This window comes from Podarcis erhardii (assembly GCF_964252035.2).
Source record: "Podarcis erhardii genome assembly, chromosome: 13".
Classification (NCBI taxonomy): domain Eukaryota; kingdom Metazoa; phylum Chordata; class Lepidosauria; order Squamata; family Lacertidae; genus Podarcis; species Podarcis erhardii.
The window spans coordinates 27,718,256-27,733,796 of record NC_138502.1 but is presented as its reverse complement, the minus strand read 5'-3'; the positions used below and the strand labels follow the sequence as shown (position 1 = coordinate 27,733,796).

Sequence of the window (15,541 nt, the reverse complement as noted above, 5' to 3'; positions counted from 1 at the left end):
ATTTACGTGCATGCAGGCACGCATCACTGCAAACCCAGAAGTGGCACAAAAAGAGGCAAAAACAGCGCTAAAAGAGCACAGGAATGGCAAAAATGGGGAATCACCTGTATTTTTATGCTGTGACATCTGCAAATGTAATAACTAAATAAATATATCCAACAATATTCGAACTGCGCTATATAAATCTCATGAGGATGTGAATTGTGTTACCTTCCGCAAGTCACACTTTTCCTGGCAGGTGGCATTTGAAACACCCCTTAGGATATGGATATCTAGTTTAACTGGTTTGTGTCTAAAGGAATCCGGAGCATGAAGAAACCAGAAAGCCACCAGCTTCCTGAGCCTTAGATGTCATGTCATGCCATAGCCTTAGCTGTCTCCACAGCAGGTGGAGCTTAGCATGCTAACCACAATCAGTGACTTGTTCTCCAGCCGCTGGCTTCTCTTACTCAGCAACTGCCCCAGACTGTCCCACCGAGGTGAGCAACATCTCTCCAGGAAGAGCCGTCCACACTACGTGACCTGAATATGAGTCGCAGCAGCCCAGCCTACTGTGTGTTGCTACAGACGGCACATGGGAAGTAATGCAAGTATTGGAAAAGACATGTGCAACTTCATGATCACAGGCCAGAGGTTACAAAAAGCCGTACTGTCTCCCTCAGAGTGACCAAAAAAAAAAAAAAGGTTAAGGGCAGGGAATAGAAATAATAGATATAAAAGCCTTTGCTGAAATATCACATTTGATCTAAATTTCAAGCTTTTTTAAATTTGTTGTGGACAAATTTAACGATATTTGGAATTCATTTTTATAAATGCCCTGTTAGGTCAAGGTCTGGTTAGCTACAATAACAATTCCACCCCCCTTTTTGTAATGTACTGTACACAGTATCTTGTTTTCTGTCTTGTTATATACATGGTAATATTTATTGATTTTTCTTATTTGTGTGTGTGTCTTATCTTACTCCGTGCACTTGTAATTTTGTACTTTTCATTTTTCAATAAAGAATATAAATCAAGAAAGCTTCTGATCTCTCTTAAATCCTGGCACATTCAGACAATGTCATTTATTTTCTATGATTATTATTATTTTAGATTTATTACTTGTTCTTCACCATGAGGTCCCAGGGCAGGCTAACAACAATTTCTGAAGTACAAGGTCCAGATGTTGTTGTTGTGCAACTCCCCTCACCTTTGGCTATGCTGGCTGAAGCTGATGAGAGGTGGAGTCTGACAACATCTGGAGGGCCACAGGTTCCCCATCTCTGCTGTGAACAAACAACCCCCTCATACTGAGTGGATCTTGCCTTCAGGCAAGGGAAGGCAGTCGCTTCAAGCAGTCAATAAGGGAGAGAAAACAGTTCTCCTGCACAAGCTCATGCCCAGTAACAGCAGTGCCAACTTGGCGGGCCCTTCCTCAAGGAAGGAGGCGTGAGTGAAGATCTACACCAGGAACAAGGGGAGCAGGAGACCATCAGCACCTCCTATTTGCTAAGAGGCTGCTGTAGAAGTGGCATTGTGGGCGGTAGGGAGCTGCCATCAGCATGGTGCTGATAACACCAAGGTTGCGGGTTCGATCCCCGTAAGGGACAGGTGCATATTCCTGCATTGTAAGGAGTTGTACTACCTGTAGATGATCCTCAGGGTCCCATCCAACTCTGTGATTCAAGATCTGGCCTCCAAGGAGTCTGTGGCGGCGGCAGCAGTGAGCAATGGATTCCTTGGAGGTTGAATCTGCTGCCCCTATGGATCCTGCCACCTGAGGCAGTTGCCTCACCTTGCCTCATGGGTGGGAAGGGGGAGATACCCTTGAGCCCTGTGGGTGCCACCACATCTAGGAATGTCTAATCATGGTGGCATGCAAAATGAGATTCTTCCGGATGTAGTCTCAGCCAAACTCAATTGAATTAAAAGCACCAACAGGTAGCCTGGGAACTGAAGAGGAAACAGCTGGACGAATCCCAAGTACATGTGATGCAGCCTGTCTGCCTTGATACAGTATTAATACCCATGAAAAGCTGCCTTTTTTGTTTGCTTTAAGAAAAGGCTAGTTTATCTGGTACAACTCATAATCACTTGGCTTGGGACTCACAACCCATTACCTTATTTTCTATTCTTTATGTACCAGAACTGTCAGTACAAAATAGCGGTTAAAGCGCCTTATTAACCCTAGCTAAGAGCATTACCAAACATTTATCACAGATTCTATATAATGGCTGGTTTGTTTGTTTTTTAATAAACCTACCAGCTTGAAAACTTAGATACGTTCTCTAGATTGGAGAGAATAATGAGTTCCAAAGTGGGGGGGGGGGCGGTGACGGGGGTGAGAGTTTGGAAGGAATTGAGGGATAATTATTGGCTCCCCTTGGAGGGAATCCACTCTTATTTTGAAAAACACTGAATCTTTCTTTTCCCCACCCCCGCCTCTTTCCCGTTCCTGCACGACCCTTTGCCAAGCTCTAAATTGGCAGCCAGCTGTGGCTCAAAAGGAACTAGGCTCTTTCCAAACATCACGTTAAAGCATCACGTTTTTCAGGGATATTCCCCCACCCCTTCCTCTGTGTGTGTTTTAAGCCTCAACCTCTTTTGATCTCTCAGGGAAAGCTGAGAGAGAGAGAGAGAGAGAGAGAGAGAAAGAGAGAGAGAGAAGTCACTCCTTAGGAATGCAGCAGACACAGAGAGATACCCGCACGCACGCGCATAAAGCGGGGGGGAGGCACGACTCTGTCCATGCGAACTACAACTCCCGGCAACCCTTGCGCTCTAGCGAAGAAGCCGAGCGCAATGTGCCTGCTGTGGCGGCTGCTGCAGCAGCAGAAAGTGTGTCACTGGGGCACGAGGCTCTCCCTAGGAGTCACATGGTGGATGCTCCAGTGCCGCGTGCTGGCATCTGCGCAGCCGCAGGCAGAGAGGGAGACCAGGGAGTGAGTGAACCCTGGCAGAGTAAAATTTTGCAGGCAAAGGGAGAGGCAGCAGCAGAGTGGAGCTCCCGGGCTGCTGCGAGGTATCCCACAGACTCAGCCGCTCTCGCGCTCCTTCGACTTTTGCACTGCGGCTCTCAGTGCAAATATAATCTTTTAAAGACAATTTTAAAAAGGGCACCTTCCCACCAGCGTTCAGCGCAAGCTGACTGGGTTCTCAGCCGCTTTTGCAGCATAACTTTGGGGGGACAAGAAGAAGACCGAGGAGGAGAAAGGGGCAGCCTCTCGCTCCCCCTCGCTCCTTCCTCGCCTACGGAATCTCGGCTCGCTTCTTCGCTCGACATGAATGACAGCTGTCAACTGAACAGGATGGCCACTTTGGATACGAACAACAACGCCCCAGGTAAGCCTCTCGCGCCTGGCTTCTTGAGGCTGACCCTGTCTTGAGGGAACGGGTCATGCAATGCTATTCTCCCTCCTAAAACTTGCCCCATAGCCTCCCCTTCGCGGCGACCTCCCGTCGCAGAGGTCTGGCGCTTCAGCCTCTTTCGCGTGCACCTGCAGTGAAGGGAGCAGTCCTCCTGCTGCCCAGCGCTTCTGCAGCTACTCGGGGGGCGTCTGCTGAAGTTGGGGTGGTGGCGGCGGCGGCGGCATTGAGTTCCCAAGCAGCGTATCTCCCCACCCTAAATACCGCAGTTGCTGATATAGAGATACGAAGTGTGCAAACAACCTTCGAGTCTCATACTGTATGTAGCATTCAGGATCCTGCCTGAATGCACCCCCCAAATCACAAGGAAGAGAGGTGCTGGGTTTTGGAATTGGGAGGAACAAGAGTACCCCTATTACCTGCCCCCGTTCTTTTAGCCCATCAGACTTCTCTATTTCACCCCCCCAACCAATTAGGAAAGGTTGATTTCTCATCATTCTGCTGTAGTTTCCTCCTGGGGGAGGGTGGATCGGTGACAAGGGGAGCAAGGGAAAGGAGTTATAGGTGTCAGTTTCAGGGAAAGAGGTCAACCTTCCTTCTCCTTGTGAGGGGAGGGAGCAGAGTCAAATGTCTTGTCTGGGCTACCAGTAGCGGCAGGCGACGCCCTACCTTGTCCTTTGGGGAGGGTGGGATTAGGGCAGTTGTAGGGAGAGAGGATCGGGGCTGCCTTGCTTCCACGGTGAGCATCACATACCTAGTGTTTTCTTGGGAGGAAGCCTCGGAAGGGGAAGGGATGCCCGGAGATCTCCTTTTGATATTGCCCCCCCCCTCCAAATTGATGATCCCTTATTGGTTATAGGGATTTCTCTTCCCCCCCACCCCCACTGCTTTGGAGTCACACTACTAGCACCCGCACCCCGCTTCGGAATCCCACCCTTCCTGGGATTCCCCCTTCAAGCTTTCCCATTCATCCTCTCACGTGTCCCCTTACCCGGCTCAGCCACGTGCAACGTTTGTTTTCCCTATCGGCCCCGCCTCCGGTCGCCTCCCATTGGCTGAGCTCGCCCTATTAGCTCATTAGATACGCCTCCCCTGGAGCTACGTCACCATCCGGGAAGCTCGAACGTTCCGAGTTCGCCGTAGAGGGCGCGGCTGAAGGATGGACCTTCCCTTGCCAGGGAGGGGAAATGGGAACCAATGGGCGGGCAGGGGGCGGGGCAAAGCGTGATGGGTGAAGCCGGGATAGAAGCGGGCAACGTGCAAGTGGGACACGTGGAGGTGAACTGGCCGACTTGCCAGCCTTCCGATCTCGCCTCCTAGTTATTCAGCTTTCGGGAGGTAACCCTCATGGGTCTTTTGGGAGTGCGAAAGTCTTGGACGGGCAACTTAACGGAGCATGAGAACCGAGTGGGCGAATCACTCACGTTCACCAGTCTTTGCGTCCTGGCGTGTCGTCTTTGGCTGGAAAAATCAGGCTTCTCTTACTGTTTTGACGGCCATCTGCCAGATCACTTTGCTACTGCTTGCCCAGAGGCAGCAAAGCTTGCAGCCTTGCACCCGGCCAATTAAAGCGTAAAGTTTTCTGAGGAAAAAGAAAAAGGAAATCGTGTAAGGTCACGTGTTCCTTAGTGCATGTGTAGATTGCCTTCCATTTGTGCCCCAAACAGTTTGCCTCAGTGCATATACAGAGTGCCTTTCTTTTGTGGTGGAAAGCAGGCAATATTTATTGGTGCACATGTGTTTTAACAGCATTGGATAGAAAATAGGGAGGTAACAAAAACCCACCTTTATGTTCTCTAACTAGTGTTTAAATGCTGGAAATGAATGTTCTAGTTACAGAGGAGTCATTCCAGCCTGAGGAGGAATGGTGGGGGACCCAAAAGCTTCCAGTATTTTAAAGACTGGGTGGCACAAATATTTTTTTCCTGTGGTCTTTGTTTCTGTGTATAGTACATTTGTATTTCTGTTAGATGTAGATACTGATTAAGTATTAACAATAGAACTATGTAATAAAATGCACCCTGGGCAGTTTAAGTGAATGGTATTTGTCTAATCCAATAATAAGGTCTTAAGGTTCCCTTAAAGGAGAAAGTGTTTAGGAATGAGGAAAGGCTTTCTGCATTTGCTGTGGGTTAGCAGTGGGATAATTCCTTTTTAAAGATCTGGTGTTTGGGGTTTCAACACTTTCAAGTGGGGTAGGATTTGCAGGGTCGGGAGTTGCCTATGTTAGAAGATGGGAAAGTCTCCCAGAGCCAAGTGGCTTGATTGCCATGCTGCCCAGTTCTAAGCATATTTACTCAGAAATAAGTCCCAGTGAGTTCAGTGTGTCATTCCCCCCAATAAGACCTCACAGAATAGCAACCTGCACTGCGTGGGTTTTAAGGGTGGTTTTTTTAAGATCCAGGGGCTTGTTTTCCCCCATCTCTTGTGGATATGGTTTGTATGTACACCTACCATGTTAGTTTTGATTCCATTGCTGGGTTAGTAAGTTAGTGGGCCCAAGGTGGTTCAGGGATCTGGGTGATGGAAATCCCTTTCCCTTTGATTGACCTTGTTGGTTTTGAGCTCAGCCTAATTTTATTTTTGGTGGTGCTTGCATATGGACCTTCAGTGCTACTTTTGCTGCAAGTTCCCCCTGCCCCCCTTTTGCATCAGGTGTCCTCCCCTTTGGGGTGAGCAAACGGGTAGCATGTGGCCTTGTGTCAAGGACCACGTGTGCTTACTTAGTGATGCCACATGTGTTTCCAGCCACTCCTGGCTCCTTGCCTCAAGAAGACTGACAAGACACATTGCAAATGGACGAGATACGCCTTTCCCTTTTTTTCACGCCCATCTGGAAGATTGCCAACTTGGTCCGCACATAACTTCCACCCCCGCTGTGCCTTCTAGCAAGTTCTATTTATCCTCCCTGACCCACTTGGGGCAGTCATCTCCCTGACGCAACCTGCATTTAATAACCGCACGGAAGCTAGGGACTCCAAACCGGGAGGGAAGAAGGCTGCAAGATTTGCATACCTTCCTCCTTCGCAGGATTCCCTGCGCCACCCTTCCCATCCTGAATTGCTCAGTTTGCAAACTCTGCTTCTCGCCTTTTAAAAGAAGGAAAGTGAAGTAATTTAGAAGAGGCTACTAGTAAGGAAGAAAAACAACCACCATCATCAGCATTGAGGAAGAGATTACTAACAAGGTCACGTGCAAGGGCCGCATGCTCAAAACCCAGACAGGATGCTCACTGCTTCCCTAGCAAGCCAGATGTTGGGCTGGCTCTTGGGCCTCTGCACCCCAAGTTCAAATCAAGGTGCCTGCTTGAAATATCCCTACCCTTATTTGCCCTTGATGATTCTCCTGGTTAAGTGTTTGTTCCGCAGAGGAAAGGACAGCCTGCTTTTAATAAGCTGCCAAACTGTTGCACAGTATTTGAGATATATTGGGAGATGTATGAACGGCATGGGATTAGAATAGGCACCAAAGTGAGTGGAGTTGCTTCTGGCACATCTGTTGGCGCTTTGTCACTGAGCTCCAGCTTTGCCCTAATTTTGGCAGGATTGCAAAGTTCTCCTGTGTGCAGAAGAGCAAGGCGGTCATCACAAGTGTTTGACCTGAGCAGCTTGCCCTGGACCCTTAGCGAAAAGTGGTAAAAGGGGATCTGTGGTCCCACAGGACAAGAGCTCCATCCAAAGCATGGCTGCTAAATTTTAATTTTAATCAATTGCTTATCCTTTGTTCACTTCTCTTGTGTGTGTGTGTGTACTGTTTGGATTGCTGGCAGAAATTGACTTGGATCATTATCTAGCTCTCTTTCCTATCCCTGACAAGGGGGAAAGGGAGAAACTCCATTTACAGCTTTATTTGTCCTGATTCCTTTTAATGTCTGCTAAGCAACCAGTCCCAGGTGTTCGGGCCACACGCAAGGAAGGTCATTAGCTGGTGGTAACCAGTCAACAAGATAAAGGCTCCCTGCTTGTTGTTAAAGGCCTGCCTGGGCACTGAACGTGGCTTCCACACGTGACCTTGTTTATAATCCCTCTGGCACGGATGGCTTTGTTGTTACTTTGCTTGAGGCTTTTCCTACAGCACTTTGGCCACTGGCATGTAGCCCAGCTACAAAGCCTGGAGCAGTGGTAGTTCTTCTGTAGAAAAAAAAAAAACCCAAGCCATCTCCAGGCTGGAGTATTCGGCTCTTCCCAGCTTACCCACCTCCCCCCAGCTTCCAGGGTGGGGTGTATGATGGCTTTTTTGGCTTCCACCCAATTTTCAACAATTTCTTGGCCGCACGCCTTCCTCCCTCCCTCTCCACTCGCTGCATCACTCACTTGGTGTTTTTTCCTTTTGCAGCTCTGAGATGTAGGTCAACAACTGAAAGCTGGGAGAGAGAGAGAGAGAGAGCTGGATTGCAAGGGAAGAATTTTGGCAAGACCAGCTCAGAGCTTGAAACTGGCCAGTAATGTGGGGTTGGACTTTGCAAACCTTTTATCAGGTGTGTGCTGGGAAGAGTCAGCTCCCACATACCGGGGCAGCTTTGTTCTCACTCTCTGTCGTGTTTTGCTCACAAGTAGGTTTACTTTCACCCCTAACCTATCACTCCTCTAGTGTTCCAGGGTTTCCCCTCTCCCATCTTGTGCCTTTGAGAACTCACATGTTCACAGTAAATTACCACCTCCTTTTTGTCCACGGTTGGAGACAGCACCCCTTTGCATATAAGGCCACAATGTGGAGAGCAAATGGGGTCTCTCTCGGGAGTACTTGCTAGGAAATAGAGCGCAGGACTAGAAACACCTTGGTCTGATCCAGCAATGCAGTTAGAAGGTTTTCTTATGGAATATTACCTAGTACATTTGACTCGGGGAAGGGTAGTTGTGGTACTGTTCCTGCAAAAAAAAGTTTTTTAAAAAAGAAATCCTATATTTGGAACAGGAAATGAATTTTAGCTCAGATGTGCTGGATATGTATGTTTGCTGTGCTCTCTCTGCTTCCTGGAGCTTGGCTCACTAGCCTGAGTAGCTGCTCTCTGAAGCAAGACTTACATCACATTTGCTCTCTGTTAGCATTATGGGAGAAAACTTTTCTCCCCTCTACCCTCCTCCTAATTTTATAACCCTCTGCCGTCTCCCACTTTAGTAGTCCTTTTTACAAAGCTTAAAATAAAAGGCCCCCAAATGCCCAAACCTTTCTTCAGCTGCTCTGGGCCCCATTTCTTTGCGCTCTCCCCAGCCTTCCACTTCTGATTCCTGCCTCTTCTCTCCCTGCTTCCCTTCTGCCTTTGCAATGGTCTTGTTTTTCTCTTAGAGCGCAAGCCTGCAGGTGGGCTCTGTTCTTTTTAATGCAGTTACAACTTCTAGTGCTTTGCAGCCCTTAAAAAAACAATACTTTCCTAGCTTTGCCGTAGTCTTCTTTCTTTTCGGAGACAACCAGAACTGCACAAAGCATCCAACTGCTCCAGGCTCCCTTTTTTCCAACGCTGTCCGGCTCTAGGGATTCACAGTTTCAAAACACAACAGACCTAACTTGGTTACAACATAGGCAGGTTGTCAGAGCCTCTCTCTCTCTCGTTCTACTTTGCCCCAGTTGAAACCTGCTGCCTTTCTTGGCTACCAAAACATCTGCTTGCCTTTGCAAATGCCTCTTTAGGGTGCAGCTGTGTGGTCAGGATATCATCCGCCACAGTGAGGTCCAGATACTTGCTCTTCTTTAAAGGAAACTCGAGGTTTCCAACATGATGTCTTCAAGTTGCCTAACACAAGCAATCAGTTGGGGCAGCTGGACACCGAAGGCTGTAGTGAGGTGGGATTCTCAACCCTCTTCCTTTTTTTAACCCTCTGCAGGTGGCGTCATCAGCTACATTGGCTCCAATGGGTCTTCTCCAAGCCGCACCAGCCCCGTCTCTCTGTGTGGCAGCGACAGCTCCAACGGCAGCTGCCAGCTGTCCTCGCAACCTGCCTTCCCCAGCTACTTCCCACCTTCGCCCACCGGGTCTCTGGTGCAAGACTCAGGACGCCTGTATGGGACCAGCTCCACTGGGCTCCGGGATGATGCTTCCCCTTCTTCCTCCTCCTCTTCCTCCTCCTCGTCATCATCATCCTCTTCCTACAGCTCTGGAGGCTCCCCTGTGGGGCTGCAAGTGGCCATGGATGACGGGAGGCGCATCTCCCCTGCCAAAAGCACCAGCAGCAGTATCACAAGTGAGTGTGGATGCTAAGTTGGGTACGGGTGGGAAGCCCTGGGGTGTTTGTGGGTCTAGCTAATTATGCCAGCAGATTTAGTCCAAGCCCAAACTCCAGGCCCACTTTCCCCGGGTCAGTTTGGTCCTTTCTGCCAGCCACAATTCCTCCTGGGTTCTTCAAAGGCTGCACTGTAGGCATCTAGGGTTTTCACCCCCAAAGGGTTGGTTGGGGAGTAGCAACCAAGCAGCCAAAAAAAATCCAGCCTTTGGGTATGGAGTCTCACAGCCCCTCTTCCTCTTTTCTCCTTCCAGAGCTGAATGGGATGGTCCTCTTGTGTAAAGTCTGCGGAGATGTGGCTTCTGGGTTCCATTACGGTGTCCATGCTTGCGAAGGCTGCAAGGTGAGCATCTCTCTCTGGCCTTTTTATTTGGCTGACGAAAGCTGGAAGGGGTTGGATCGAGGCCCACCGCCAAGATATTTTGCAGCTCCACACAGGAAAAACCCTCATTTTCCCATGCTGGTACGGGGCAGTGGAGCTTAAGTGAGATGTGGGAGACGGGGATTTAAGCCCTGCAACACAGCCTTGTGCTGGGAGAGCAAGCCAGCTCAGGTGCTTGCGCCACCTCCCTGACCAGTAGGGACTACAGCAGCATGCAGCCACTGGCCTGCAAAGACTGTGCTTCCACTGCTTGAGCTAGTACCCCTTAGGACTATGTCTGTTCAGGCCTCAGAACGCTCCTCAGGTTCAGAAGGGAATGGAAGTGGGCTGCATTGGCCTCTGGGAACATAGGAAGCTGCCTTATACAGAGTCACAGTCATTGGTCCATCTATCCAGCATTGTCTACACAGACTGGCAGCAGCTCTCCAGGGTTAGCCTTACCTGGAGATGCCAGGGCTTGAGATTGGGGCCTTCTGCATGCTGGGGCCCTTCCTCTGTGGTTGCCAGTTGTTTACCATGCCTCTGGGCTGCCCAGGTGGGCATAATATAACTAAAACTGGGAGCCCGGCCTTCTCTGCCCTTGCCTGCTCAGTGGATGAGCAGTCACCTTCTGCTGGTTCTGCTTCCAGTTCAAGTCCTCAACCTCCAGCTCACACCCTCAAGGGAACTGGGCTGAAAAGCAGCCGCTCTCGGTTTGGGTTTGGGTTTGGGTACAGCTGCTCGCTCGTCAGGCCTAGGTGCTAATTTGCTCTCTCTCCCTCTTTGTCAGGGTTTCTTCCGGCGCAGCATTCAGCAAAACATCCAATACAAAAAGTGCCTAAAGAACGAAACCTGCAACATTGTCCGCATCAACCGGAATCGTTGCCAGCAGTGCCGCTTCAAGAAGTGTCTGGGAGTTGGCATGTCTCGCGATGGTGAGTTCCCTGCCATGCGAGGCTTGGAGATTTGACTTTTTATTTACCCCTTGCAGGCTTTGTTTCGTTAGGATTCTGCTTTGTGGAATAATAACAATAATAATTTATTATTATTTATATGATGCCCATCTGATTGGGTTTCTCCAGCCACTCTGGGTGGCTCCCAACACACAATTAAACACACAACTGTTAAAAATTTCCCTGTACAGGGCCGCCTTTGGATGTCTTCTAAAAGTCAGATAGTTGTTTATTTCCTTGACATCTGGTGGGAGGGCGTTCCACACGGCGGGCACCACTACCAAGAAGGCCCTCTGCCTGGTTCCCTTTAGTTTCACTTCTTGCAGGGAGGGAACCACCAGAAGCCCCTTGGCGCTGGACCTCAGTGTCCGGGCCGAACGATGGGGGTGGAAAAACTCCTTCGAGTATACTGGGCTGAGGCCATATAGGGGTTTTTAAAGGTCAGCACCAACACTTTGAATTGTGCTCAGAAACGTGATATCCTCAGGTGCCGTACTGACCCTTGACACCCCCCCCCCGTTTTTCTTCCCCTACAGCTGTCCGTTTCGGTCGCATCCCCAAGCGCGAGAAACAACGCATGCTGGCGGAGATGCAGAGCGCTATGAACAACATGGCTAACAACCAGCTCAGTGCACAGTGCCAGCCTGAGGGCTTGTCGACGGGGCACCAGCAGCCCGCCAGCCCCCTTCTGTGCCACCAGCCGCAGCTGGCGCCACAATCCCCACAGCAGCACGCGGCCTCGCCTCCCCAGCCGTCTCCTTGCTTCGCCCAGTTCTCACAGCAGCTGACGCCGCCCCGCTCCCCGAGCCCCGGTGAAGTCATGGAAGACGTCATCTCGCAGGTGTCCAAGGCCCACAAGGAGATTTTTGTTTATGCCCACGACAAACTGGCCGCAGGGCCCCTGGCTCCCGCGGGGAGCGAGAACTCTCTGAGTTGGGAGAGCAACTGGCTGTCCAGTGGCTACCACGGCAACGGGCCCTGCCACCAAAACGACAACTGGAACTCTGGCTCCGCCCCAAGCAACACTTGCCACCAGAACAACATGAACGGACATCGGTTTTGCCCCTCCGGCTACCCCTCCAGGGAGACAGATCCCTCAGTCGGCCAAGGCTGCCCCCAGCAAGGCGAGCCCAGAGATATCCTCTTGGTGAGTGTCGCATCCTCCTCACGGCACCCCACAAGGTGCTCTCGTTTGCCAGCCAAGGCTTATCCAGTTCAGCCTCCAGCTGCCTTTTCTCTAGCTATTATATAGCCAGCTTGTTTTAATATCCGAGAAGGAAAACCCGTGGCTTTTGCCTGAGGCAAATCAGATGAGATTTGAACCGGGAGCTTCACTAGTCGTAGCCACTGTATTGCTACGATTTTGGATATTCACCACCACCATCTCAGCCATTTGGATATATTTTAACCAGTGCTATTTTTCTAGGAAAAGGGGTGCCGGAACTTGCCACGAACACCTTCCTTATAAGGACCATGGCTCCCACCTGAAAGGTGCCGGAACCGAGTTCTGGAGAGTTCCGGCTGATGAAAACCCTGCTTTTAACCTGCCACCTGAGTCACAGTTGGGTTAGGCCTGTGCTACTTGCGTTATTCAGGGATAGGTGGCTCCTTGTACATATTTTGTATCTCTTACATTCTTTGGCTCACAAAATGAGCTTTTTCTCAGCCACGTTCCATCATGTACAGTATATCTTGGAGCTTTCAGTGAAAAGCAATCAATATTTCTTAATAATATGTTCAACATTTCACTGTAGCTTCATTTATGATTATGCATGTGAAAATTCAGTCTATTAATGAAGGAATATCAGTTAGGAAGTCTTCAGCAGCCAGGCGTAGGGAACCTGTGGCGCCTCCAGATGTTGTTGAACTCCAACTCCCATCAGCTCCAGCTAGCATGGCCAATAGCCCAGGATTGTGGGGGTTGTAGTCCCAACAGGATCTGGAGGGCCACAGGTCTTCTGTTCCTGCTTTAAAGCGAAGACGTAGCCTACAATAAGTATTTGCTTAGCTCAGGTAGTGTTGGACTCAATCCTGACTTGAAAAGTCAATCTGGTGGCGTTCTCTTTTAGTCTGTTTTCAGTGGGTGGGATGTTAACTACTGCAGTTAGATTATGGAGTTTCATGTATGAAACTTAACTCCTACGTATTGTCAGGCTAGAAGTCAGTATTAGCTCAGTCTGTCTGGTTATTCTGCAAAGGAACACCTCATTCCTTATGGCTGGGGGTAGTGGCATCAAATGCACAAGAGCAGCAAAAGAAGTACGTTTAGAAGCTTCTATTCCACCTGTTAACCTGGACTAAAACTCCCTGGGGCTAATGGGACTTATATTACAAAGCATTGGAAGGCAACAGATTGGCAAAGGGTCCTCAATTCTCAGTGATTATGTGGGCTTGCAACTGGTTCCATTGACTCTGATTCCAGCCCTCTACTCTTCATCTAACATGTCTTATTTTTTCCGCATCCCAACAGGCGTGTCCTATGAATTGTCACCCACATGGTCGCAGTGGCCGTACAGGCCAGGAGATTTGGGAAGATTTCTCCATGAGCTTCACACCTGCTGTACGAGAGGTTGTGGAATTTGCAAAGCACATCCCTGGTTTCCGGGAGCTCACGCAGCATGACCAGGTCTCCTTACTCAAAGCTGGCACATTTGAGGTAGGATTATCTCCATCCACTACTTCAGACCCTTGCTAGTTAACAGCTACCAATTTTATGTATGTAGGAAGGGCTTATAAAAGTGGAGAGTAATATTTATCCATTAAATATTGGTTAATTCTGCAGACTGGTGAAAATAATGGGGAGACATGATTGTTTTAAAATCCTGAAACTCAAATCTACACCCTTATTTATCCATATATAATAATGGGAATGCATGAAGTACATTATTTGCTGGCGTCATTTTGAAATATAAAGACATTAGGAGTAATTAAAGGGGTATAATCTGCTTTTGGGAGGCTGGATCCCAGACATACTCAAAAACCCCAAAGGGAAGAAGTGAAAATCATTCTGAGAACTTGTCAGTTTGTTTTGGTTCTTAAGAAGAAAAATAACCACCTTGCAGTTGAACCTAAGTTCTCTCAGAGGAAGTCCCACTTCTTTCAAAGCTAGTGTGCATTTTTACTCGGAAGAATACAGATGGCATTTGACTGTGTTGTGTGGGCACAGATGTGTTCTAACAGGTCTCTCCTACCATTTCCTCAGGTGCTGATGGTTCGGTTTGCATCCCTCTTCAACGTTAAGGAACAGACAGTGACATTCATGAGTCGCACCAAGTACAGCCTTGAGGAGCTGTGGGGGATGGGGATGGGCGACCTCCTGACATCCATGTTCGAGTTCAGCGAGAAGCTTGGAGCCTTGGGACTCTCTGAAGAAGAGCTTGGCCTCTTCACAGCTGTGGTGCTGATCTCTGCAGGTGGGTGTCCTTGGGCATGAGCAGGCAGGAATCGCATTGATGGATACAAGCTTTCTTGTCCTTACCTTTCCTTGAAGCTCTCCAGTCACACCCATCCATTGTGTTTTTCTGTCCTTGTTTCACCTGCGTCCTAAGGTCTTCAAGCCTCCTACTCTACCATCCTTGGCTACCCAGGCACACACCTACACAATTCAACACATTTCCCCCTTTCTGCTCCTTATGCCTGGCACCTTCTCCCAGAATATCCACAGTAGTCTCCCTTGCTCTCCCTGCTTCCTCCTCTGGAAATCTTCCTTTCCTTGAAGCCTTCATCTTACTGCCTTAGTCTGAACCTCCACCCTTGAAACACCAACACCCTGCAACCGCAGCAAACCCCTAAATTAACTACATATCTTCATATTTCTCCTCTGACACCTTTGCCTCGGCTCCTCGTTTCCCCATTGTTCAAACTTGGGAGTGTAAACTCCTTGAAGTGGGGATCTGTCTCTTTTTCCTTGTGTTACCTTGCAAAATGCTATGAACAGTGGTGGTGCTTTAAGAGAGAACGATTCTTAATAAAAATAATTCAGAGCTCCGAGGAGATTGGGATCTTTTACATGTCAGGTTTTGGCACCACTGCTCCTTGGGCTCCAGGCAATCTGTGACCTTGTGGGAGGCTGAAAACGTAGTTTGATAGATCAGAGACCTGAAAACCAGGCAGGTGTGTCTGTTGTGCTGGGCACGCTGCTGTTTACATGTTACTGACTGCCCGTTCCTCTCTTGTGCAGATCGTTCAGGCATTGAGAACCCAGGATCAGTGGAGCAGCTGCAGGAGATGCTTATCCGTGCCCTGAGAGCCCTCGTCCTCAAAAACCACCCCCAGGAAACGTCCCGTTTCACCAAGCTGCTGCTGAAGCTTCCCGACCTGCGCACCCTTAACAACATGCACTCTGAGAAGCTGCTCTCCTTCCGCATTGATGCTCAGTAGAAGACAGGGAGGGCCTTGCACATAACTACTGGACCACCCTCTCGTCTTGACCTCCCTGCGTTGTTGCACTAACCAGACTGCTCTCTCTGGGCCTGGACCCAGCAAACTATATTTATATCGGCATAGGAGCTGCTGCCCCCACCTGCTCAGAAGCAAGCGGCTCAAGCCGCCTTTTGTAAATATCTCTCTGTATATTGGAGTTGTGTGAATAGAACCGGCATTCTTCCCTGCTGTGGCACTGGCCACACGGGAATAATATATTGAAAACCAAAATGGCCTGGATC

The 15,541-nt window shown here is 49.2% G+C and overlaps 1 protein-coding gene across 1 annotated transcript; it reads left to right on the top strand.

Annotated features, from left to right (window-relative positions):
- The first annotated feature begins 2,645 nt into the window (after positions 1-2,645).
- NR1D1 (nuclear receptor subfamily 1 group D member 1) lies at positions 2,646-15,530 on the top strand. The gene is made up of 8 exons (XM_081836695.1): positions 2,646-3,321; positions 9,168-9,524; positions 9,818-9,906; positions 10,715-10,859; positions 11,414-12,024; positions 13,348-13,533; positions 14,080-14,290; positions 15,058-15,530. The coding sequence occupies exons 1-8, from the start codon at positions 2,661-2,663 to the stop codon at positions 15,255-15,257; spliced, it is 2,460 nt and encodes an 819-aa protein (XP_081692821.1). The 5' UTR covers positions 2,646-2,660; the 3' UTR covers positions 15,258-15,530.
- The last annotated feature ends 11 nt before the right edge of the window (positions 15,531-15,541 follow it).